Consider the following 26,255-nt stretch of genomic DNA (forward strand, 5'->3'; position numbering starts at 1 on the left):
TCTGCAGAACTGCTGCCTAGCCATTCGGTCCCTAGTCTGTAGCGGTGCATTGGATTCTTCCGTCCTAAGTGCAGGACTCTGCACTTGTCCTTGTTGAACCTCATCAGATTTCTTTTGGCCCAATCCTCCAATTTGTCTAGGTCCCTCTGTATCCTATCCCTACCCTCCAGCGTATCTACCACTCCTCCCAGTAGAGTGTCATCCGCAAACTTGCTGAGGGTGCAATCCACACCATCCTCCAGATCATTAATGAAGATATTGAACAAAACCGGCCCCAGGACCGACCCTTGGGGCACTCCGCTAGATACCGGACGCCAACTAGACATGGAGCCATTGATCACTACCCATTGAGCCCGACAATCTAGCCAACTTTCTACCCACCTTGTAGTGTATCCATCCAGCCCATACTACTTTAACTTGCTGACAAGAATACTGTGGGAGACCGTGTCAAAAGCTTTGCTAAAGTAGAGGAATAACACGTTCACTGCTTTCCCTTCATCCACAGAGCCAGTTATCTCATCATAGAAGGCAATTAGATTAGTCAGGCATGACTTGCCCTTGGTGAATCCATGCTGGCTGTTCCTGATCACTTTCCTCTCCTCTAAGTGCTTCAGAATTGATTCCTTGAGGACATGCTCCATGATTTTTCCAGGGACTGAGGTGAGGCTGACCGGCCTGTAGTTCCCAGGATCATCCTTCTTCCCTTTTTTAAAGATGGGCACTACATTAGCCTTTTTCCAATCTTCCGGGACTTCCCCCGATCGCCATGAGTTTTCAAAGATAATGGCCAATGGCTCTGCAATCACATCCGCCAATTCCTTTAGCACTCTCGGATGCAACGCATCCAGCCCCATGGACTTGTGCACGTCCAGTTTTTCTAAATAGTCCCAAACCACTTCTTCCTTCACAGAGGGCTGGCCACCTCCTCCCCATGATATGCTGCCCAGTGCAGTAGTCTGGGAGCTGACCTTGTTTGTGAAGACAGAGGCAAAAAAAGCATTGAGTACATTAGTTTTTTCCATATCCTCTGTCACTAGGTTGCCTCCCTCATTTAGTAAGGGGCCCACACTTTCCTTGGCTTTCTTCTTATTGCCAACATACCTGAAGAAACCCTTCTTGTTACTCTTAACATCCCTCACTAGCTGCAACTCCAGGTGTGATTTAGCCTTCCTGATTCCATTCCTACATGCCTGAGCAATATTTATATACTCATCCCTGGTCATTTGTCCAATCTTCCACTTCTTGTAAGCTTCTTTTTTGTATTTAAGATCAGTAAGGATTTCACTGTTAAGCCAAGCTGGTCGCCTGCCATATTTACTATTCTTTCTACACATCGGGATGGTTTGTCCCTGTAACCTCAGTAAGGATTCTTTAAAATACAGCCAGCTCTCCTGGACTCCTTTCCCCCTCATGTTATTCTCCCAGGGGATCTTGCCCATCAGTTCCCTGAAGGAGTCAAAGTCTGCTTTTCTGAAGTCCAGGGTCCGTATTCTGCTGCTTTCCTTTCTTCCTTGTGTCAGGATCCTGAACTCGACCATCTCTTGGGTCACTGCCTCCCAGGTTCCCATCCACTTTTGCTTCCCCTACTAATCCATTAACATCAGTCTGCTTTTGTCACATGAAGCTGTCTTAACTTTATCCATTCACTTGATTGGCTACATACAAATAATTTTAAAGATCACCCAAGACTGTAATCCTGTTCTCCCTTCCCCCAATGTTCAGTCATGCTAAAAAATAATTATTATTATTACGCACAATTATGAAAAAAGCAGCAGCTCTACTAAATTAAAATGTTTCAGTATAAAAATACGGATTTTAACCAAGAACCTCCCAATCGGAGGACAAATCTTGCTGCAACTTGTCATTGCATTTCCTTCCATGGCATATTGTAAATTTCAGTGCTAACCGAATGATTAAAAAAAGCTTAACAGCAATAGATTTTCTTCAACATCCAAGTTAAACCCAGTCTTTTTTAATTGCCAAAAAAACGCACTGCGTAGCCAGTGCCCATTATAAAGCAAAACCCACGGCTGGAAATACACAGCCTGCAAAGCATATATTGAGTTAGTTGGCACTAAAATATCATTTTCAAGCTAAAGTAGTAATGTAAATCTTCCACTGTGAGAGGACAGTCATTTGTATCCACTTCCTTGGTCACAATATTAAATATTTCTCAGCTCCGGATGCTGAGAAAGTCCATTGCAATTCTCTCAATATATCAAGATCACACTCACTCATTCTTTATCAAGAAAAAAACACTCTCAGATATGAATTTGAAACTTTATTTCAGGGATCTATTGAGGGAACTAGGAAAGGAACAAAAAGAATATAGATGTTTCATACAACCCATGTTTTATTTGAATGTAAAATGCCTTTTTTAAAGCACAAAAACAAAATAAGTTAAATCTGCAGGAAAATGTAATAATGACATGCCAGTAATGAACACACCCTTTCTGTTCCATAACCTCTCAGGGTTTTTTTTTTTTGTTTAAGTACTTGGCGAGATCTGGTCCACACATCCTTATGGTTTGAACAGTTAACATGGGCGATGGTCTGGTACACGTTTCCTGAAAGAAAATCACATGATTTAGAGTGGTATCTTCTCCTTGAAGTCCAGCAGACATTTTTTAAAGTACCTTAAGTTTTTCACACTACTGTAAAGTCAATGCCAATTACTTCCATAAGTATGGAACATATGAGCTGCCCATCTGGATGTGTCCCCAGTCCCTCAAATCCAGTATCTTGTCTCTGACATTACTCAGCACCACATGCTTCCTGAGAAGGTGCAAGCAACCTAATGATAAACTGTTAGGGCTAATTTGTCCAGTAAGCATCTTCTCTTAATAATTACTCAGTTGAGACCTAAAGCATTAGATTTTATACACCTTCTAAAACTTTAAGTAATAATTTTACTAATGTAACTGGATATGTTATGTACATAAAAAATTTCAACTTTTTAAATCTTTCCCAGCTGATGGCAAATTTAAAATTCGTTAGGGTGCATAAGTTGTTCAAATTTTCCCCTCCAAGATGCGTTATTCATATTTATCAACAACATTCATGTTGCCCATTCACCTAACTTTGGAAATTTCCTCTGAAGTTTCTCAGAATCCTCTATGGACTTGGCTAACAATTGCAAATTGTGTTATCTGCACATTTTGCCACCTCCCCGTTCATTCCCTTTTCCACATCAACACACAGCAGTTCTAGTAGAAACTTGTGGCACCCCACTGTTAACTTTTCCCATGACAATTCGCTAGTATTTTCTAACGTCTGTTTTTACAAAATTAAAATTAAGGCTGAAATTCACCAATATGGTGAGGGCTTACATAAGCCCTTTGTGTCACCAAAACCTTTTAGGTAACACCAAATTAGTTTTGCAAGGCTGTTGCCACAGGGATGAATTTTACTGGTAAGGAACAATGAGGGATTCTTCATTAGCAGTCATTTTATTTCCAATAAATTCCTCAGTGCAGGACTTGACTTAACCAGGGAAAGAACTATCTTTTGCCACAAATTATATGAAGTGACTCTTCAAGGTGGCGTACAAAATTATAGAATATTTTCAGGTACACAGATGTCAACATGCTCTAAGTTACAGCCTCTGAATCATCCAAAGAATGATGTTACTTACTTTACAGTAACTATAGTTTTTAGAGAGGTGTCATACACTTGGATTCCACTCTTGGTTTGCATGTGCCCCAAGAGTGGAATCCATGCGGGCAATGACATGAAGAAACGTGGGTTATACATTAAGATCGGTAGATGAACTTTACTCCTAGTACACCAATCAGCAACCGAAGTAGACAAAATAATAGAAAACAGACAGCCACAAGCAGTAGCAGATTCCATTTCAGATAAATTTTGGGCATCCAGCTACAATTTTAGCTTTTAGGGTTTCTTAACAACGGAGAGAATCAAAAACTGCCTTCCCCATTTTTCTCCACAAACAGATTTCTCCAGTGAACTCAGAGTTTAGTTCTACACGCTCTGATCAAACTCTGCGTCACAGCAATGGATTTTCATTGGCTAGATGGTGCTTGAACATACTCTAATTTAAACATCACAATGACTTTGGAGAGTCAATTGTTTTTGCTATTGCAAACTAAATGTGGGAAATGTTAGAGTAGAAACAAAAAATAGCTTTATCGGAAAAAAAAGACAATATTTAGCTTGAAAAGAAGGGTTTTATCTAATGGTATAACTAGAACACCAAACTTAGATTCAGAGTTTAGGATACCTTGGTGCTGCTTTAATAATGTCATCCACACGAAGAATCATTTCTGCTGCTTCAGCTGCACTCAGCAGAACTTGTCTCTTGACTTGGAAGCTTTCAGTTACTCCCAGCGTTGCCATGTCTCCAATGACACCATCCTTCATATCTTTAAAAAGAAAGATACTTTGCCAGAAGGGTTTTTTTTTTGGTGTTTGTTTTTTAAAAGGAAAAGCTTGCTAATAACCTGCATTATGCACAAAGCTATCTAAATCAAGTGCAGATAAAAACATTACATCTCAACCATGTATTATCCATATGTCATAGATTCTACAGAAAAACTAATTTAGAAATTATATATTTTAAAGAAAAGGGTCAATACTTATTACCTATTTCCCTCCACCTGTAAAGCCAGGTGCTTTAATGACTATGAGTCCAACTATTCAGGGCTAAAAGGGAGATAATGTAAAATATCTCCACAAGTGACCTAAAATAGATTTTCTACATACAGAAATGTCAACTCCAAAATTCACCATCTTGGGATGTTCCTGGGCTAGAAGAGAGTGTTAGGTTCCCTTGGGAAGCTGTGAATATCCCCTTTCCAACAGTATGAATCTTCCATTATGAAATGCCCTACAAAGCTGCAATATAGTGGTCTTAAATTCACGATATATTAAGTACATACAAGCTGTTATTGAGGGCTTGTGTATTTGAACAGTTAGTCTATGACAAGCTGGGGTGTAAGCCTACCTCACACTAGGCTGCCACATGCTAACTGTCTATGGGACCCTTCACACAAAGTTATACAGTGCGCTTTGATCTGCCCCTGTTTCAAAGTGGGCATCCACACTGAACCAATTATCCCAAATTCAAGCCAATAAAACTTGCATCACATCATCATGAGTACCATGTTTTCTTGCTATGCATGTGTATATATTTGATATGCAAACACATGCATGAGGATATTAATATGTTTAATTTTCAGGATATATTTGTAACTTTTTTGCACTATTAACTAAGAACCTGAAAATAACATTTACATACTATAGAATAGATGTAGTCTTCTATATTTGAACTTAAAATAGTCAGTTATTTACTATAACCATCCTTTCTATTACAACCATGTCAAAGTGGAGTTTTTCAACCTTACGTTACTTATCACTTTGTTTCAAATTCTTCATCTATTTACTGTCACTTCCTAATGCTGCTACTCAATCTTGACTGAATCATAGCATTAACACTCACTGATGTTTTACTTATACTTTAACCAGGAAGGTAAAAGAATAGGTTATAGCCATACAGCCATCTCTATTCCAAATGATGGATACAAACCATGAACTGGTCTCCTAGCATAACCACCTCAGAGGACCGAGACAATTACATGTTAAGACAGTACAGGAAAAAGCTAGTACTTTCATTCATCATATGAAACCATGATTTATGTCCACCCAATTGGACATCTATTGATGCAAATAGGTGTGACTATTTTTCAAGGTAGGGTGTTAAGATTATACTTTAAATCCTAATTATTTTGTTTGTGATGCAGTAAACTCTTGCCTTGACTTTATCAAAAGGTCAAGTTTGCGCTCAGTAAGTCACAACAATGCAAAGGCACACATTCCACACCATAAAAAAGGACAAAAAATTCAATACAATTCACATGCTATCAAATTTCTCACCAAGTCCATAAGTTGTTTTCCCTTCACTGTGAGCAGCTCTGAGCTGAGACACTAAATCTGCACTATCATAGCCAGCATTATCAGCTATAATGGTTGGGATCTAAAAGAATAAATATGCATGACAACAGATCAGAGGATGCAAATAAAGCAAGTAAAAAACAACAAAATAACCATACTGCAACAACTCTATACAAACTTAAGGTTGCTTATTTACTCTTCAGTTACAAAAACAGCTGTAAAAGAGAAAGGCATAGTCACAAAAAACATACATAAGCAGAAGTTCCCCAGTTGAGGTCGTCAACAAATGTTTTTCATTAATTTATAGGTACACAAAGTTATACTATGACCACTTGAAACAAAATATTTATCTGCAATTAAAATGGTTTGCATGATTTCTTGTGATCCGTGCAAAATAATTCTCTACACTGAGAATACACATGCAAATTTGCAGGCCAAAAGGTGTTTAGATTGGTTGAAAATATATAGCTTAGAAAAAGTCCAAAACGACAACCTTAATGCTGAAACAGATAGTAAGCAGCTCTTAAAAAAAAATCCTATTAATTTGTATTAAAGGTATATATTTCAGTAAGAAAGAAATTGGAAAAAATAGACCAAAACATTTATTATGAGAATACTATTCCCTCAGGCTTGAGATCTTTGTAAGCAGTAGTAGAGGGAATGCTAGCTACAATATTTTAGTAGGTTTTTCCTTCAATTTAACACATGAACACAAGAGTACATTTTCTCATTAATGATTTCAAACTGGTCTTGTGGCACTTGTTCCATTTTAACAATGTAATCTTGCTGATGAGCATTTTTCAACAAAACGTTCTTTTACTCAACACATGTCAGTCTAAGTGATGCTAGAGCAAACTGTGTAGGGTCATTAAAGAGACAGTATTCTCTAAATTAAACATTACTTGACTTTCTGAAAAAAGTTTTCCCTAGTTTAAAATGTTGCTACTGGAAGTCAGGCTTTCCCAACTCTGTGCTCCAATACAAGCAAAGTTAGCATTTAATGTGTATTGTATTCACTTTTCTGTGGTGGTGTCTCATTTTTCACAAGATGAAGCAAATATTTTCTAAGATTTTATATAGGGAAGTTCAGACAGTGCTAGAGAATTTTTTCTATTAAAGCATTACTGTAATCTCCCTGAACCAGCCACCTAAATCAGCTGGAACCAATGCGTGCTGCCCGTTCTACTGCTCTCTTCTGCCTTTAGCCTTAGGGTATATGCCTACACAGCTAAAGAAAAACTCACAGCTGGCCCATGCCAGCCGATTCCAGCTTGTGGGGTTTGGGCTGCAAGGCTGTTTCATTTCTGTGTAGACTTCCAGGCTCATGTCCCAGAGCCTGGGCTCCAAACCGAGCACGGGCAGGGGCAGGAGGATGGGAGGAGGAATGCATGAGGATGGAGTACAGTGCATGTGCTGGCCAAACAGACACTGCTACCAAAGTTCTCCAATTGGCAGCGCAGGGATGCAAGTGCACCTATAGTGGAGCACCCTTAGGGACACTATTTGAAGAAGAACATTAACTTACCATTCTCAAGGCCTTCGCAAAAGACTCCATTGCAACAGATTCTTTGCCTGGTGTTCTATTGGCAACCTCTGTGACAGCATTAGCCATCAGCATCTCTGAGCAACCTGTATATTAAAAGAATGTAAGTACCTTACAACCTGTCTTGACTGACAACAAGAAAAGGTTATACATAGTGTTGAAAAGAAAATGTAAAAGAGAACTTTAATATTCACCTCCACCATAAACAGTTCTAGTATCTTTCACAGTTTGGGCAAGGACACACAGAGCATCATGCAAAGATCGTTCGGCTTCATCTATAATCTGCTGTGTTGCTCCACGCAGTACTATGGTGCAAGCTTCACCTAAAGTCAAAAATAGCAAAACCAAAGAGCTAAGAACATAGCCAACAGAACATCAACAACATTTTGACAGAATAGCTTTGACAGAATGAAAAGCAAAGACAGTCCCAAAAGCATTTATGCTAGTTTTACTGACATCACCTTGGACAAGTTTAACCTATTAGGAAAAAATGCAACAGTTGGCATTTCACAGTACAAATGAAAATTTCTAATGAACTTCGTTAACCATGCCATTTTCATCCATGTCCTACTATAGAATTTGCTGTATTTCTTTGCAAATTAAATAGTTAATTTAGAAGCATCAAATATCAAGCAATAACTTGATAAACTACATATAGATCAGAAGTATTGGCACTTTCTGGTTAATGAAAGTTACTGAAATCTATTCTAGAAGATTCCTGCTAACAGGTTGCCACTTGCCTCACCACTGTTTCATTTACCAAAAAGAGGTGTGGGGAGGGGACACAAAGTCTTAGGTCCCAATTTTGCAAACACTTATGTATGTACATAACACAGTACAGTAAAATTAAACCTATGGACATATCACAAGGACAAGAGCCTTAGTGTTGGCCAGGCTTTTAAGACAAAATGTTACCTGTCACACGGTGCATCTAAAGTATCTATTTTAATGACAACCATTTAATGAACAAGTTAAATATAACTGTTAGTGATAAATAGGGCCCTACCGAATTCACATGCCATTTTGGTCAACTTCAGTCATGGGATTTTTAAAATTGTAAATTTCATGATTTCAAATATTTAAATCTGAAATTTCCCAGTGTAACTGTAGGAATACTGACCCAAAGGGGGATTGCAAAGTTATTGTAGGGGGATTGCGGTATTGCCACCTTTACTTCTACGTTCCCGCTGGCAGCAGTGCTCACTTCAGAGTTGGGCAGCCGGAGAGCAGCAGCTGCTGGCTGGGAGCCTAGCTCTGAAGACAATACCACTGCCAGCAGCAGCACAGAAGGAAGGATGGCATGGTATGGTATTGCCACCCTTACTTCTGCATGGCTTCCTTCAGAACAGCAGCTGCTACTTGCCAGCCACCCAGCTCTGAAAGCAACAGCACAGAGTAAGGGTGGTATAGTATGTTATTGCCACCCTTACTTCTGCACTGCTCCTCGCGGGGCTCTGCCTTCAGAGCTGGATGTCTGGCCAGCAGCCAGCACTCTATAGCCACCCACCTCTGAAGGCAGCACAGAGGTAAGGGTGGTAATACCGAGACCCCCCCTGCAACCTAATTTGGGGTCAGGACCTCCAGTTTGAGAAATGTCGGTTTCCCCTGTGAAATCTGTATAGCATAGGGTGAAAGCACACCAGAGACCAGATTTCACAGTCCGTGACACGTTTTTCACGGCCGAGAATTTGGCAGGGCTCTAGTGATAAATGAATGAAATTATAATGGTTGGTTAATGGTAAAATACTTACCCATAGCTACACCAGAGAAATGAATGAGTTTATCTTCTCCAATCAGAACCTCTTCAATAAGCTTGCAACTTCCTAGTTTTACCAGCTCTGGGTGATCAAAGGTTGAGGCAATTTCACCACCTATGAATGTAAGTTCATATTAAACTACTTGTTTGGTTACAGTCTACGTCAAGTCTGGGAAGATCTAAAGCTTCCTTTAGCTACTAACAACACTACACCAGTGTTTTCTAAAATAGGTGGCAGGACCGAATATCTCAGTTATTCCCAGAGTCTCCACTTTCATGTTTAAAAAAAAAAAGCTAGACTTATTTTATGGTCGCAAAGTAAGTCTTTAAAGGGTGTGTATTTTCACTAAGGGAAAAAAAGGTGTGTGTGGGGGGGTCTAACTGGAGTTGCCTAACATGATGTAAAAAGAAAAGGAGTACTTGTGGCACCTTAGAGACTAACCAATTTATTTGAGCATGAGCTTTGAAGTGAGCTGTAGCTCACGAAAGCTCATGCTCAAATAAATTGGTTAGTCTCTAAGGTGCCATAAGTACTCCTTTTCTTTTTGCGAATACAGACTAACACGGCTGTTACTCTGAAACCTAACATGATGTAAAATCCTAGTGAAGACAAGGCAGTTTGTAGTTTCTACATACAAATTAGGTGGTCAAGTTAAAGACTAGGCTCCCCATAATTTCTAACTTGACCTACTAACTCACATGAAAGCTACAAACTGCCCTTCTTCATTAGGATTTCACCTTGTTAGACAACTAGTCAGCTAGCTTGAGCTGAGAATACACCTTTTCGCTTTAGTAACAACAACGCCAAATTGTTAAACAACTGAAAACAATGCACAGACGTTTGAGTTTACAGAGAGCCCTAAACAATACCTCCAAGGCTTGGACTGTTCCATCCTTTTTAATGGGTGCTAACTCAGATGTCAATGATGACAATTAATGTTGCATTTCACTGCTCAACCCATGTAAGAAACGGTGACAAAGTTTCCGCCATTTCCCAAAGCATGTGGAGGGCACAGGAGTCAGGAAGATGTATACATTAAAACATAAAACTTTATCACTATATGGTAGGATGCAACTGGTTTCATTTTCCTGAAGTGGAGGCTCAGCTTTGAAGAGTTTGGGAAATTCAACAGTATATATTGTGAAACTCCAGATTCCTGGCACCAAATTATTAAGAACAGAGCCTAGAAGTATATGTTTGTTTCACCTCTGCAAAAGCACTTTGAGATCTGATGAAGACACAGCTGTATTACTTTAAAATTTTGAATTTAATCCAATTATTTGATTAAAGAGATTCAGCTCCTACATGAAAACCATATCCAGTACCCAACTATTTCTTATTTCACTCTAATGCTTGACTACCATGAGTGTAGCTCCTTTTAGACTTTAGGGCCGCTGTTTTATAAAATGCAAAGCAAGTGATATAGAGCTACAGTATGATCACTACATACAAACCCATATGATCTTTAAACAATACAACCTTAAAAAAATCATACTTCTGTTGGGATATTTAATTTATTTTCCATACTATTGTAACTAGAATACTTATACTTCCCCAAAACCAAACAATGCTATACCTAGCAAGGCTTATCTGCAGCAGGCCTATCCCATTTTTTTTCCAGACTTTCTATATTGGTTACTTAGGGTACGAAACACATAATTCTGAATTTTTTTTTTAAAATAGTTATTTACAGGTAACCTTTAAAATACAGTCTGATCCTATTTATCAGCATGCTATGATAATGCAGGGCTCATGAGCTGGTGCCAAATGACAACAGTAAGTTTAAATTTAAAGCAGAGTAAATTGAAGAGAGTTCAACTCAGTTTCCATCTCTTCCCTTTTGACAATAGTACTAACTGGGACGTAGACAGCTGTCTATTAGCAAAGTAACATATTTTACAGAGGCCAAGAGCCATCAAGAACATAAGAATGGCCGTTCTGGGTCAGAACAATGCTCCATCTACCTCAGTATCCTCTCTTCTGACAGTGGTCAGGTGCCAGATGCTTCAGAGGAACAAACAGAACAGGGCAATTATTGAGTGATCCATCCCATTGTCCAGTCCCAGCTTCTGGCAATCAGAGGTTTAAGGACATCAAGAGCACAAGGTTTCATCTCTGATGAATAGTAATTACTTTTGGGTAGATTTTACCTTGAGAAAAAAATCCTTAGAGGTTCTTTGTATTTAACTCCCCCACACTCCCAAGTAAATTGTGTTCATATTACTCCACCACTTTTTAAATTAACTTATTTTCTTAAAATGAAAAGTTAAAGGCAAGTTGTATCAACTATGGAATCATGCATTAACATTAGCAGAAAATGAATTACTGATATGTCAACACCCAGGACATACTGCTATGATGCAGCATTCTTCTCTATACCTGTAACAAGAGCCAGACGTTCTACGCCTGCAAAGTCTGCATGTTCAATAGCCATAACACCAGCAGCACCAAACAGCTGTTCGGGGTAGTTATAAATCAGTTGCCTACAATTGAAGCACACACACATATTTATGCTATCGAAAGACTGCATCTTTCATCAAAATTACATGATAGCAACAGAAGTAAACCTGCTTCTCAACATGAACAGAAATGGATTTTGAATTATTTAGATTCCAAAAACACTCAGGGTGCGAGGCACTTCCCAAACATGGAGAAAACGTCCCTGCACAAAGAGCACACAGCATGAAGAGTCACACAAATTCTGGGGGAGTAACTGGAAACTAAGACACTGTAAAGTAACTTCTAACTGTGGTTTTTCAAAATGGGTTATCCAGATATATTCCACTTGTGATGCACATACACCCAAAAGGTTCAAATTCAAATTATTTTGGCTATCTGTGCCTGTTGGGGCTGCGCCTTCACCGTAGTCCTCCTCATGATCTCCCACCCAAGAGACCAAAGGGAAAAGTGGTCCCAAATGCCCCGAGTTCCTTCCCCAATACAGAATCCAATTTGCTTAAGATTCTGAAGTAGCACGAAAGGAGACCAGGTTGAATGTATTCCACTTCAGATGACTCAAATACAGTGACCTGGAGCATAGGAGGTGGGTGATCTAAGTATCTGAACACCTACCACAGAACAGGTCTGCCAAAGCACACATCAGTCCTTGATGCTTCTACAAGGGAGTAGTGTTGTATAAAATGTGTACCAAACACATGCAGCTGCCCTACAAGTCTCAGGTTGGTACACAGTAGCTGCCTGGGACCTGGCTTGGGCTCCAATCTTTACTGGTAGATCTTGTCTGGCTGTTTCATAGTTGCCCTAGGGCAACTGTGAATCCAGTTAGATAACCTTTGGGCAAATACTGCCTTACCCATCATCCTATCTGCAAATATACACACGTCTGGGGAATTCCTGAAAAGTTTAGTGGTGTCTAGACAGAACGACAGTGCCCTAAGTACATCTAGGGAGTGTAGGTTGGCCTGCCCTTGGCTGGAGTGGGGTTTTGGAAAAAAGACAGACAGATGGATCACTTTATTTATATGGAAGCTTGAGTCTACTTTCCACAAGAATTTCAGATAAGGCCTAAGGGTCTCCCTGTCCTTATGGAATGTAGTGTACACAGTAGATTAGTCATAAGTGCCTGGATTTCTCCTACCCTTTAGTCAACAATATTGCCACCAAGAAGGCTGTGTTCATGGATAAATGGTAAAGTGAGCAGGTCAACAGAGTCTCAAAAAGGTAGAGCCACCATATCAATCTCACATGCATGATATTAAGGTCTCAAGGAGGAGAAGACCCCCTTATTGAGGGGAAACACATCCACATAAAGCCTTAAGGAATCTAGCTAGCATCAGGTGGGAGACCACCACATGACCCTGCATGGGAGAGATGGTTGGTTGATAATGCTGCCAAGTGGACTCTTACTGAGCTGACAAGATAGCCCTGAGTTCTTCCGCAATAAGAAGGTAGTCCAAAATAGCAGTACCTGAGTCTCTAAGGGAGAGAATTGGCATTGTTGGGCCCAAATAGAGAATCTTTTCCACTTGGCTGAATGAGTAAACATAGTAGTCTTTCCTACTCGTGAATTGGTATATTCTGGACCTCAGCAGAACAGCTCCTCTTAAGTCATGGTTAGCCAGCCAATATCCACACTGTCAGGGATAACAAAGCTGGGGCCAGATGAAGAATCTGTCCCTGATTCTGGAAGATTATGTCTGGAAGAAGTATCAGAGGCTGAGTGGATAGATTCTGCAGGTCTGATAACAAAAACTTCTTTGGCCAAGCTGGAGTGAGCATGATTACTACAGCTGAGCACGTCTGAACTCACTTAAGACCCTTGGTATTAATGGGATTGGTGGGCAGGGGATGTACTTTTTTCCTGATGTCAAGGGAATGAGGAAGACATCTGATAGGGAGCCCAGACTCAGACCCCCCTGACACTTCTTGTTCTCATTTGAGGTAAGTCTATGGCTAAGTGACCAGTTATTGATGTCTTGTGTGATGGTGTCTTCAAAAGATCATTCATGATCATTTGTGAACTGCCTTCTGAGGCAGTCTGCCAGGACATCCCATAAGCCTGGTAAATGAAAGGCAACCAGAGTGATTTTGTGGGACACACCAACTGCTGAGTTGGACAGCTTATTGACAAAAGGGAAATGATTGTGCTCCTTCCTGCCTGTTTATACAAGACATTGCTGTCATGTTATATCTAGACCATCAATCCTCTCAATATGGGAAGGAATGCTGTGCGTGTCCAATGAATTGCTTTCAACCCCAGTACATTTAAGTGAAGGCAAGTGTCTTCAGGAGTCCAGAGGCCTTGGATTTGCAGATGATCTAGGTGAGTTCAAGCATGTGTCATTAGTGTACTGGATGGCAACAGTCAGAAAGGGTACCTCCTTTTACATTTAGAGGATTCTTTCACCAGTTACAGTAGGACTTCTGGAGGGGGGGCGGGGGGGGGGCTTGCACTTTAACATTTATGTGACATTTTCTTGGGCAGATGCACAGATTTTTGCATAGAGCATAGGTGAAGTCTGGCATGCTTTGTGACATATATCCAAGGGTCCGTGTGACTTCTGGCTCACATGGCCCCTATGCTGTTATTCATGTTTAAGGCTGAGCCTGCAGCTGGTTCATGAGATCGACTATGGTACTGAATATGTCCTAAAGCAGATAAGACTTTGGTGTTATTGAAACTAGCAACGCCCCTATGAAGTCTACCCTCTGGGTTGACAACAGAATCAACTTTTTTATTGATCAAGTCCCAGGATAGTGAACAGCTGAAGAATGGAGTCACTTACATGTGTTGATTTCACTCAAATGATTCCCTACTTTTTCACATGAGCTTCTATTACCACAGCCATGGAGTTGAAGACCCTTACCGTTGTTGACAGTTGAAATGGCAGAACTCTGTATTGACAGTGGGAATTTATCACTTGGAATCTCAAACATTTCATATGAGTTGAATGGATTGTTACATGAAACGAGGATCTAAGGAAGGGATTATAGAGGCTATCTGAAGAACCAGAGAGAGTCTAGAATTGGGCACCAGTCCTGTTTTTTCTTCAGACTTAAGTCTTTCATGAGAGAAATCCCTGAAAAAGGGATGGGGAAGGAGGGTGCAAGGTAGGGAGACTCTGAAATTGTTTCAAATACCCCACCCCTTCGGGATGCGACAGGATGAGTAAAGATCCTCCAGATGTTGTAAACAGCTCTCAACCAAGATGTAAAATTAACTGCCTTGATGTAGCCACAGGGCGAGTAGCCAATGAAGGGAAGGCAGAGTGTCTTCCTTTGGTACCTCTGCTTAGACTACATTTGTGGTCTGGCCTGCTTCCTTCTTGGTGCAGGCATGTAGACTCACAGAGATCTTTGAGTTACTTGTGAGTCTTTCATCAAGAGTATAGCCTCATTGGTTTTACTATTCAAAAGATCACAGCCTTCAAATGGCAAGTCCTCAGTGATAAGTATATGAAATGGATAAATAAAGAGATCAACTTATAGTCAGTTGTTTATTGTAGGCATCACAAAAGAAGAAGATCTTAAGGAATGTTTTTAAAAAGAAGAAGAATGTGGCTCTGCAGACCAGCTCAGAAAAGGTGTTCTATATGTAGCAAATGGCATGGAACACTACACGGAGAGAGCTGGAGTACCAGTCACAAGGGGTGTCACGGCTGACAACAAAAGGGATGGGGATGACAGTAAGAAACAAAGGCCAGATCCTCAAAGCTATTTAGGCACCGATCACCCATTGAAATCAATGGGCGTTAGGTGCCTAAATAGCTTTGAGGATCTGGGCCAAAGATGATTCAGAAAACATGGGGTAGATATAAGTAGATTCTTGTACTCAATCACAAGCAGCTTCAACATAATGCAAGGGAGTAGGGAGAGTGAGTGGAAGGATTTAAAAGGTAGGGGGCATGGCGCAGTCAGAATGATAGGTAAGAAAATTACTTAGCAATTGTGTTTTCCATGGAGTGGAATGGGGTGGTAAGGAGTGATATTGGACTCAGTGAAGATGTTACAATAAATAAGAAGTCTGATGATAAACAGCCGGATGAATCTTATGTGTGTGGGTAGAGAGAGCTGGATCTTAAAAAAGTTATGAAGCAGCAAGCCTTTAACAATATATAACATGTGGGACATAGTCACATACCTTATTCCTTCCACAATAAATACATACCTGTTAATAAAGCAGTTTATTCCATGCTTAAGAATACGTTCAACCTTCTCTTTCATTTTTTCTTTTTCTGCTTGTTCTATTTCTGCTACCTTTGCTGTCGAATCCACTCTTACACGAGAGCCAAAGACCTAAATTAAAAACAAAGATGTAAGATTTATTTGAAAATTAACTCAATTTATAAAGAAGGCTTCTGTTATATTAATCACCTACCTTAATTTTATCTGTATCCATGCCAGTGTTTGCAATAAGTATCTTTGCATTTTCAATTCTTTTTGGCTGGTTGACACCAATCTTTTTATCTAGCAGAAAGCCTACAGTGAAAGAGAAAGTAGCACAAACTCAGCATGCCTTAAAATGGGAAAAGGACTATTATTCTAAAATGTGTCAAAAATTTGTACAGATTCACCTACCAATACCATAGCAATGTTTCCTGAAGCACATACAGACATATGTATATATCTCACATATAGTATTAATTTCAACTCTCAAATACACAGTCACTGAATAAAACATACCTTCATCTAAGTAAGAGTCTACCAGACTTCCACCTAGTTTCTTGATAATATGGATAGCTTCCAAATTACCAGATCCTTTCAGTCTAAGAACAGCTTCCACTGCTAGTTTAGTAAAGTGATCTTTATGATGAGTAAGTAGTTTTGAGGACAACGTGGTCCCTGCAATGTTCATCAAGTCTTCACGGAACTTTATTTCATCATCACTAAAACAAACACAATGTAACCAAGTGAGTAAAATTAAACGGACAGGACTGAAGAAGCAATTCAACTGACTGACACTACACTACACTCAGATTTACACTCAGATATATTGTTATATACTTTTCCTCAACATTTTTGAAGCGATGTGCAGTTGCAAAATAGTTGCACTTTGCGATTATTCCATTGTATGCCTCACTACATGAAGCACTCTCTACTTAGGATATGAATTTGAATAAAAGCACCTCTTGAAAAGGAGTTGGTGCTCAATGGACAACAAACCACATATGGCCTGTTGCATTACTGCACATATATATTATTGATACTTCACACTTACATAGTGCTTTCACCTATACATTTCAAAACACTTAACAGTGGGTAAGAATCATCACCCCCATTTTTCAGTTGGAGAAAGTCACAGACAGAAACAGTATGTAGACTTGACATAAGCAACTTGCCTCATTTCTTAATGGGCATGATTGGGAAGGTGCATGGAAGGTTAAGTTGTCGTAACGAACAGTATGCTGGAGTCAGGATGGCTAGTTAAGATTAGTAGGAATATCCTGATATTAGCAAACAAGCATAAATGTAAGAAAAGTTGAAGATCAGATTATGCATGAACAGTGTATGCTGTACAGGGATTGGTTCCTGAAAAGTAACCAAGTCAATCATGAAATGTAAGATGCATATAGTTAGGCACTAGTTAGGAACTAGTGTTGGTAGAAATGAATATAAGGAAGTTTTACTGTATGACTTTGGATCTATGCTGTATCCTGCATCCACCCCGCTACTTTGCATCTAATCAACTCAACATATCTTTGCTGTATGCCAAATAAAGGAATATGAAAGATGAGATTGGAGCCAAACTGAGTTTTTGGGGAACTGAGTGGAAAAGGTCTCAGGAAACCCCAACACAGTACTGTATTTTGTTTTGATCTTTATTTCTCCTTTAGAATAAAATGTAAACACCTGTATTTAAGTGCTTCAATTTAACTGGGATTATTGTAACAAATATTCAGATTACTCGAATGAGCGGTCACACCTTTCTTATTAGGGTCCGATACCGTGGTGACAGGTGTGGTATCAGAGGGCCTGTTGTACCTTCAACTCATATTCCAAGATGCTGCTTCATTCAGGTATTTGATTATGAAAACTGGTAAAGAATAATTTCATATCTATATTGCTCATTGACAGAACAAGAAACTGCACAGATCATTTGGACCAAATACGAGGAACTGCTTCTTTACAGGAGTCTTGATGAGGACAGAACATTTGAGCAGAGTTACTGAGCTAAATTCTCAGTTACATTAAGGCCTCATAACACCACCTTGACAGTATAAAGGGGTCTTAAGTGGCTCAAAGAATGCCCCTTGTGCAGATCCCTAGCAACGGCAAGTACTCTATTTTGACCCTGTTCACAGGCAACAGCACAGAAGTGGATAGTGAAGGTTTCAAGGGGATGGTTGGAGTGTACCATACTATGACTATTCTCTTCTTCCCAGAGACATGGGGTCCATGAGAAGCAGGGTAAACTGGAGGTGCCCTGAGGTTCTAATTTATGTCAGGCAGGCTCCAGAATACAGTGAGCACAAAGGGGACGCAACGCTACCTTTGCCCAAATCTCTTGCCCAACTCCCCAAGTCCAGGAGAATATGCATTACATAACGACACGTTATCCTCAGATATAGCTTGTACAGCAACTATTTTCCCAGTACCTGCTGAAGATTTGGTTTGAACCAAAGTAAACTGTTTGCAGCTTTTTCTAGTCAATACAGACATGATGTTGCAAAGTTGGAGAAATTTGGAAAAGGTGGCTGGGTGGTTTCCGCCTATTAAAGGTAACAACCCTCCTTTTCTGTCACACACATCTGAAATCCCTATTGGCTTCTGAATCCCTAGGTAGCATCGCTGGCCAGAGGTGCCTTTTTCATTTGTATTAGGCTAGATAATATGAACTCAGGACTAGGTAGAATACTGCTGGGGGAATTCTGCACCACTGCGCACGCGCAGAACTCATGTCCCCTGCAGATTTCTTTGCTTCCCTGCAGAAAAATGACTCGCAAAGGGAAGCTGCAAGAGCAGTCACGCACCACTCCCTAGCAGCGCAGGTACAACGTTTCAGGCATCCAAAGCAGCCAGCAGAGAGGTAAATCACCGTGGGGCTGGGGACACCCCAGCCAGTGGCTCCTACCCTGAGCCAGGATCAGCTGCTAGTCCTGGTTGGGCTGGAGGCAGGAGAGGATGGGACTTCCTCTTTCCCTGCAATGAGTGGCTGGTGCTGTGCCAGACCCACCCCTAGAAACTTCCCCCAGCTGCAGGTAGTTCAGCATCCTCCCCTGCTTCCTGCCGACTCCTCAGCTGTAGAGGGGAGGGGCCACTGTATGGAGAGCTGCTCCCCCATCCACCCAACCCCTGTGCATCTGGACATCCCATACACAGACACCCCTGCCAAGCCTCACCTCGTACATCCAGAACCCCCCCTAGCCCTCCGTACCCAAACCCCACCCCACTGAACCTCATCCCTGCATCTGGAATCCCCCCACATCCAGACCCTCTGCCTCTGGACCTCCACCCCTGCATCCAGACCACCCCCCACTAAGCTCCCTGCACTCAGACCCTGATCTTGATGAGCCCCACACCTACACCACCCTGAGCCCCCACCTTCAGACCCCCAACTAGCTGCACCCAGACCCTCCCACCCCACCAAGCCCCACTCCCCCAGCAGCCAGAATCCTGCTGCTGAGACCCCCACACCCAGACCCTTCCGCTGAGCCCCAACAATCTTCACCTGGAAGCCCCTGCAGAGTCCCGAAGACCCTGCACCCCCACAACGAGCCTCTTGGAGCCTCCAATCACACTTGGATTCTGCCTGGTTGAGCCTACCTACCCCACACCTGGTGCAGACGGGCATTGCCCCAGCATGTTTCTGGGACAGGCCCAGGCCTTGTGCTGTGTCAGGGTCGGGAGCAGCCTCACCACTGAATCCATGTGCTGGGAGTGGGGGGCTGCAGGATGAGTTTCCACTTCTTGCAGTTAGTGGCCTGTGCTCCCCACTGCCATGCTGGAGTCTTTGCATTTATTTATTGACAAATAAAACTTGCAGAATTTTAAAATACTGTAAGCAGAATTTTTAATTTTTTGGCGCAGAATGCCCTTAGGAGTAGTACAGTTCCTGAAACTAGTTCTGATTTTTTAATAGATTTAAAGTCAACCGTATCCATCTGAGATTGAAATAACTTTGGATCTGGGTTTATTGATGTAGAGAATCTGGAAGTGAAACTAGAAGTCTATAGTACACATTGAAAAATCTGAACAAAATTGCAAATTTTGTTGAAGGGGAAAATTATATTTTAAGGCAAACTATATTCTAGTTAAACAGCTACATCTTTTAGTATTTAAGATAATTTGTCTATATTTTTAAAAAGCCTTTATAGTTTAGCTAAAGAAAATTGTGATAACATCTATTCAAAAAATATTGCTTAGATCATATTATATTCTAAAGTATAAAAATGAAGAAAACCAAACTGTTTTCCTCCTGCTGAACAATTCTCATCTGTTTGTCCTACTCATCTGTGACAGTTTACACAGGAATTAATCAGGACAACAAAAGAAGATTACTACTGCAAATGTAAGATATTTACTAACCCATGATCCACTGCAGATTTCAAAAGGGCCTCTCTTGCTGCTTTTGTAGCTTCTCTCCAACCTGCAATGATGGTTTGAGGATGAATCTTCTTTGCAACTAATGCTTCTGCCTCCTATTAACATAAAACATATAATTAATTTACTTCAACGTCAAATTTGAACCGAGGAAGGCAATTTATTCAGTAAGATAATTTAGAATCTTTTCAACACCAAAAGGAGTCTTTTAATCCACCTGACAGCCAAAACGATCAAAATAATCTTAACGTGAATGATTTAGGAAATATGTATTTACCCTCTAATACTACAAATACAGATGTGGCCATTCATGCTGCTAGTATTTCTTACCTAAGCAACTAATGTGCTTTATTCAGGGTGGCCCTTGAAGATCATCTGGAAGCTTTGTCTACTCCAAGCCATAGCTATATTTTGAACAGGCAAGCAGGTTATTCTAAAAATGTATCATCTACTCAAAGCTTTGCATTGGCTTCCTGTTCACTTATGGGTGTAACTCAGGGGGCTGGTGAGAAATTTTAAAGCCCTGGTAAGTCAGCTACCCAAGAGATCATCTCTCATCTTAAGCCCTATCATTTCAGTTAAGATCAGCAGGTGGTCTTGATGTCAGTTCCTGGAGCTAAAATCTCTAGGCCTTGTTGAAGAGCTTTGTTAGCAGGAGGTCCTTGCCTCTGAAGCTCCCTCCACAGGTAGCTCAACAGAGTCAAAACTCAGTTTGCAATCAAACACTGTACCAGTCTGCTAACTGCAAGAGCCAGAAAGCGAAACTGATTATATGATAAACAATGAAATTGCCTTTTTACCTTTTGCATATCAGTTGCGTGAGGAAGACAAAATCCTTTCAATTGCAATAATTCAAGATGTTGTTAGTAATAGATAAGGAATACAGTTGTTTAAAATACTATAAATATTAACAGAACAGTGTGACCCAAGGACCTCTTAACGCCAACTGGTATAGGGAACAGGAATACATAAGGGTTTCAGAGATCCTCTGGGTCTGGTGTCTACATACTAGTTAACCAAAGAGTATCATGCAAGGTCTCTTATGATAGCCTGTGTCACACTGGTCACAACTGTGAGATGTATCTACAGAAAATATGTAAGAAAAAGTTAAGTTCTCTAGGTCTGAGAGTTAAGGTAGACCACCAGAAGATGATCCACAAGCTCCCGACAGGCAGGAAGGACGAGATGCTTATCTGCGTGCACCTGGTCACGTGCATCGAATGTTGTATGGCTCACAATGGATGCCCATTTATAGTCTGAGCAAAATGTTACTTAATAGATTGTGGGGACTGCAGGAAAACACAGCAAAGGTTTAGGAGTAAACAGCATATAATAAATAGCTTTGGGTTTCTTTTTGTGCAGTTGGGAGATCATTTTCATGGAGCTGCACCCACAGTTCCCCCCCACCGCCCACTCATCTCTGGGACTGCTTTTTCCCCCCTTGAACTATGCCCCATTCAGCATCATGTGCAAACCGCTAACCCCTTGCTATTTTTTTGGTGGGGTCTTTTTGTGGTTTGGACGAACCAGACTTGTTTTGGGGTGGTTTTCCTGGCCACCTGTGCAGATGAACCCCCAGTTATCCTTTAATTTGTGAGGACAAGCCACCAGTGGGCTTGGTCTTATGAAGCAGGGACCTCAGCCAACTTGGTTGAAACACTGGAAAAAGGACTTGGGGCAAGCTATCATGTAGGACACAGAGACCTTGTGAGTTAAGTTTAGGCTCTAGTACGCACGTTATGATGGTTTTTATATATATATATAAATGGATATATCCATATCCATTTCTTACCAATATTCTTCCTTCCTATCACTTGAATCTCTGTTCTTTGATACATTTATTCTTGTTTTCACTATCTCCCCCACACTCCCCCAGGTGCTATGTGTAAAGTAAGGTGGTGATCTTGAGTTGAATCTTGTGGCTGGTGAATACTACTCTTTTAGGAATAGCAAGTCAGGGTTCTCCAAGTGTTCAGTGAGATGGGGGTGGGCATTCCAGAGGGATGGTTGGAGGACTTGGGGGTTGGTGAGCGCCTATTGCTAGCCTGTACAGAGAGAGTGAGGCTGGCAGAGGCCTGGAAGGTAGTACCTGCATTGCCAGAGGCTGGTGAAATCAAGGAACTGATACACAGCAGACACAGACAAGAATTCCTCACATTAAGGGTAGGAGGTAGCAAGGTGCTTCACAACCCTGGATACTCCCAAGAAGCAGCACAGACATCATCTAAGTTTTGTTCCTGTTTCTAAAAATTTGATAAGTGATACACTAATGCTTACTCTCTTGGTGGCACCCTATGCTGTATATAGTACCAGAGCACTCAAATGCCAGATACAGAAGAAAATGTTTAAAAACAAAAGTTTCATTACCCTAAGTAATTCCGCTGCCAGCACAGTTACAGATGTAGTTCCATCACCAACCTCATCATCTTGAACCATTGACATGTCTAAGAGAGAATACTACTATGTTAGTTTATTTATTCAAATATTCTGTACTGCTCAGTACTAATGACAAATATTATATATTATGGATACACACTAGTTTGGAAATCAAAAACAGGGTTTTTAAAAACTACATAAGGGCAGGATTAATTGCAATAACTGAGCATCATATTATCAACCTGCTACATAGCAAAAGAAACTTGCACAGAGGATGTTTTGTTTGCTAAAGTAAACTATCTAATAATTGACCTACAAGGATGATTTAAAATATTGTAATGAAAAACATCTAGTCAAACTCACCAACCAAAACCTTGGCAGCTGGGTTGTCTACTCCAATAGATTTTAGGATGGTTGCACCATCATTGGTTACTGTCACTGTGCCGTCTCTTCCAGTACTTAAAAGAATCTTGTCCTACAGGATGCAAGATTTGGGATACTGCTTGAACATGTACTTCATAGTGTTACCACAGTTTTAGCTGTCTTTACAACTGTTATCTGAGAGCCTGCAGATATCTTACCATGCCTTTGGGTCCCAGAGTGCTCTTAACCAGGTCTCCAATGGCAATAGCACCAATGAAGGATGACTGGAATAAAAGTGAACAAGCATCAGACAAGGATTCATCATTTCTTTTATAAGAGTAAGCAGCTAAAGATTAAACCATAACAGGGTCAGGAATCACAATTACTTGCCCTCATCTACTCCCTCCATCACCATATCCCATCCCCTTCCCTCCCCTGGTCCAGCTCTACAGTCAGGCAGCTCCCTTCTCCAAATAACCTGGGTGCCAGTAGAGGAGTCACTCAGAGCACAAGAGATGCTGCTCTGTCTGCTCATTCTGTACCCAGCACTCCACCGACCCACAGCTGCTAGAAGCAGCAACTCCATGGAAACTCCTGCTCAATCCCTACAAATTTAGGCTGGAGCATTCTCAGTATAGATGAAATCTTCAAAGAATTATACTGCAATAAGTCTCTACTACTGAACAAATGCAAACTGAATTTTTTTAAAAAAATTATTAAATATGGTCAAATTTGGCAGTTTTTCATGTGAGTGGCAAAAGAAATCCCACTCTCAGATTTCAAATCCTCAGTCCAAAGCATGGAAGGAGCAGACCTTCTCAACAAAACAGATACTTTTTAATATTTTGTTAATATGAGCGCGCACACACTCCCCCACCCCAAATCTCGTTCTTGAAAACAGCTGAACCATTTTTGCTTAAAACTTGTTATATGCAACTGAAAACAGGGTCTTATACTTAGGGCTTGGTGTAAATTGTAATTTTTTTTTTTTAAAGAAAATTCTCAACTGTGTAAATGGCAAAGTATTGCTTTTCAGGGAGCTTCCATGGAATTAATTTTACAGGTAACTTTAGCTGATTTCAATAACTGAATGAATTTTACAAGTTAATCAATTTCTTCCACACACATGCACATAGCAGTCTTATTCCTGTGTGTGCACAGAGCACTCTATTCTTCTGGATACACACACCACTGCAAGTAAAGGTAATGTTTTGTATTGAAGACTTTGTTGTAAACACTCTCTTTTTTTAAAAAATAAATATTTAAAAGATCGCCATTTGGGGGGAGAGGAGGCAATTTAATGGTTTCCATGCCCTCCGTGACAGTGTGATTTACACAGGGCCTTACTTATAATGGAAACTGTCAGGCAACCATACCTATAGAAGGTGTTAGTAGTTCTGCTGATATTTAAATAAACTCACCAACCGAGCTGTCTCTGCTTTTTCTTCATCTGCTCCAGCCTTGAAAATATTCACAGGTGCTAAGGAAAGGGATGCCTGAAATAATGGTGATCATTATTTAATTTCAACTTATGTTTGTGAGGTGTTTTGAAAATGAAGTGATAAAGCTAAATTACATTGTGTTTCTGTTATGGTTGAATTACAATACTTAATATCCCCTATTCCTAGGTATATTGTAATAAATGGATCTTTAACACACTTTTTATCTACATTTTTTTTTAATCTTCACTTCACTGACATTATATAGAGCCTCTTAATTTAGAAAGATATTTATTACCTCAGGGGCACCAAAGAACTCAAATGATGTCTCCAACTTTGCTGAGATGAACTAACGGAGCAAATATAAGATTTCCTGCCCTGTTCTGCCCTGCAGAACACAGAGATTTGCCTGGAAACTAACCAGATCTCCCTGACTGAGATTTCACCTGTGCTGGCAGTGAACTAGCTTTCTGCTACCCCTATTCCTGGAGTGATTACAGCTATTTTCTACTAGCTAGCAACCCTAGAGGAGCATTATCAGTTGGTGTAGTTTAAAGGAATCAGCTCTTAATTACACCAGGGCAAAGGTGAACCACCAGAAAATTAGGAAACCAGAACCTCTGTTGCTCCACTGCTCTGCTGCACCCAGCAGAAAATTGGAGCCACTCATTTCAAAGTTTTGTGGAATTACTGAAAACAAACATAAAAACTTAAAAGTTGTTAGATGACAATGTTTTTAAGTTAACATTATCACAATTTTACTTCCTTGCCTTTCCCATGTCAATTACACCATAATAGTGGTATCTTTTAGCCCATTAAAATTAGAAATCTAAACTTAATCAAGGCCCCCATGAAATCAGCAGCAATCTAGAACTAAGTTGTACACCATCGAATGCTGCATTCTAAAGCGAACTCGGGATTCTTCAGCAGCTTCAAGTCAACTCAGAACCAGACGCAAAGGAACATAAATGATTCAGTGGTATTAGGATGTTTGGATACTTACAGTATATTCAATTTTACACCGCTGCAAACTTTTAACACAGTAGATTGTTCTGATATAGGGTTGGGCCAATTCTGGAATAGTTTTCCCAAGGAGTAAGTTTCTTCCCAAGCCCCCCTCAGTTACTAGGAGCCTCGTGTGCAGAAACACAAAGACTTAGCTCCCTTAAACATATTTTACCTTGTTTGAGGTGGATGATCCTGTTACCCAGGTAAATCCTAACCTCGAGTCTGCCAAGGGCCGCCTGCCTCAGCCACACCCCCGGGTGCCCCGCGGGAGAGCGGCTGCCGAGCTGTCGCTGTCCGGTCCCAGAGCTGTCATTGCCCCTCTCGCCAGCAGGCACGTGGGACATCGGCCCCAAACCCGACAGCGTCAGAGCCCGGCCGGGCCCCGCCCCTCGCTCCCCTGGGATGGGGCGGCGGCCCCGTGGCGATGGGCCCCAGAGTGACGCAGGCCAGGCAGCGGCCCCGCACGGGGAGCCGCTCGAGAAACTTCTCGGCCAGCGCTCCGCTCTAGGCCGGGCGCGGCAGGGTCCAGCTCCCCCGTGACTAGCGGCACCGCCGCCGCACAAAGGAGGGGGAGGGCCCGGAGCCGCGGGCGGCAACGGCGGCAGAAAGCCACAGCTCCTCGCGCTCCCACGCGGAGCTGGCGCAGGCACGAGCCCGCCTAGCCCCGCCGCTCGCTTCCCGGCCCCGGCCCCGGCCCCGGCCTTACCATGGTGACGGTGAATCTGCTACCAGCGTCCTGCCGATCGCCTCGCGCCCGCTCACACTCACGGCCGCACGAGCCGTCCCCAGGCCACGAGCTAACCCCCCAGCAGCCACCGGAAGTTGCGTTGCCTCCCGCGGCGCAGCCGCTCCCTGTCG

At 41.3% G+C, this 26,255-nt stretch overlaps 1 protein-coding gene across 1 annotated transcript; it reads right to left on the reverse strand.

The window, feature by feature from the left end:
• Positions 1 to 2,268: 2,268 nt before the first annotated feature.
• CCT2 (chaperonin containing TCP1 subunit 2) lies at positions 2,269 to 26,255 on the reverse strand. Its single transcript, XM_048835799.2, has 16 exons — positions 26,104 to 26,255; positions 24,372 to 24,446; positions 23,169 to 23,234; positions 22,951 to 23,062; positions 22,579 to 22,655; positions 20,197 to 20,309; positions 16,354 to 16,556; positions 16,049 to 16,149; positions 15,839 to 15,966; positions 11,590 to 11,693; positions 9,205 to 9,324; positions 7,648 to 7,776; positions 7,436 to 7,539; positions 5,893 to 5,992; positions 4,241 to 4,382; positions 2,269 to 2,567 (listed from the first exon to the last, which is right to left on the reverse strand). Exons 1-16 carry the CDS (start codon positions 26,104 to 26,106, stop codon positions 2,537 to 2,539), a joined length of 1,608 nt encoding a protein of 535 aa, XP_048691756.1. The 5' UTR covers positions 26,107 to 26,255; the 3' UTR covers positions 2,269 to 2,536.

The sequence above is a fragment of the Caretta caretta genome, chromosome 1 (genome assembly GCF_965140235.1).
Source record: "Caretta caretta isolate rCarCar2 chromosome 1, rCarCar1.hap1, whole genome shotgun sequence".
In the NCBI taxonomy this organism is placed as follows: Eukaryota; Metazoa; Chordata; order Testudines; family Cheloniidae; genus Caretta; species Caretta caretta.

Bases quoted from the DNA above. Each gene is read 5' to 3' on its own strand.
- CCT2 (XM_048835799.2), bottom strand. The intron at 23,063-23,168 runs GTAAGATATCTG...TGCATCCTGTAG, and splicing joins CTCTGGGACCCAAAGGCATG to GACAAGATTCTTTTAAGTAC. The intron at 20,310-22,578 runs GTAATGAAACTT...TTATGTTAATAG, and splicing joins TGGCAGCGGAATTACTTAGG to GAGGCAGAAGCATTAGTTGC.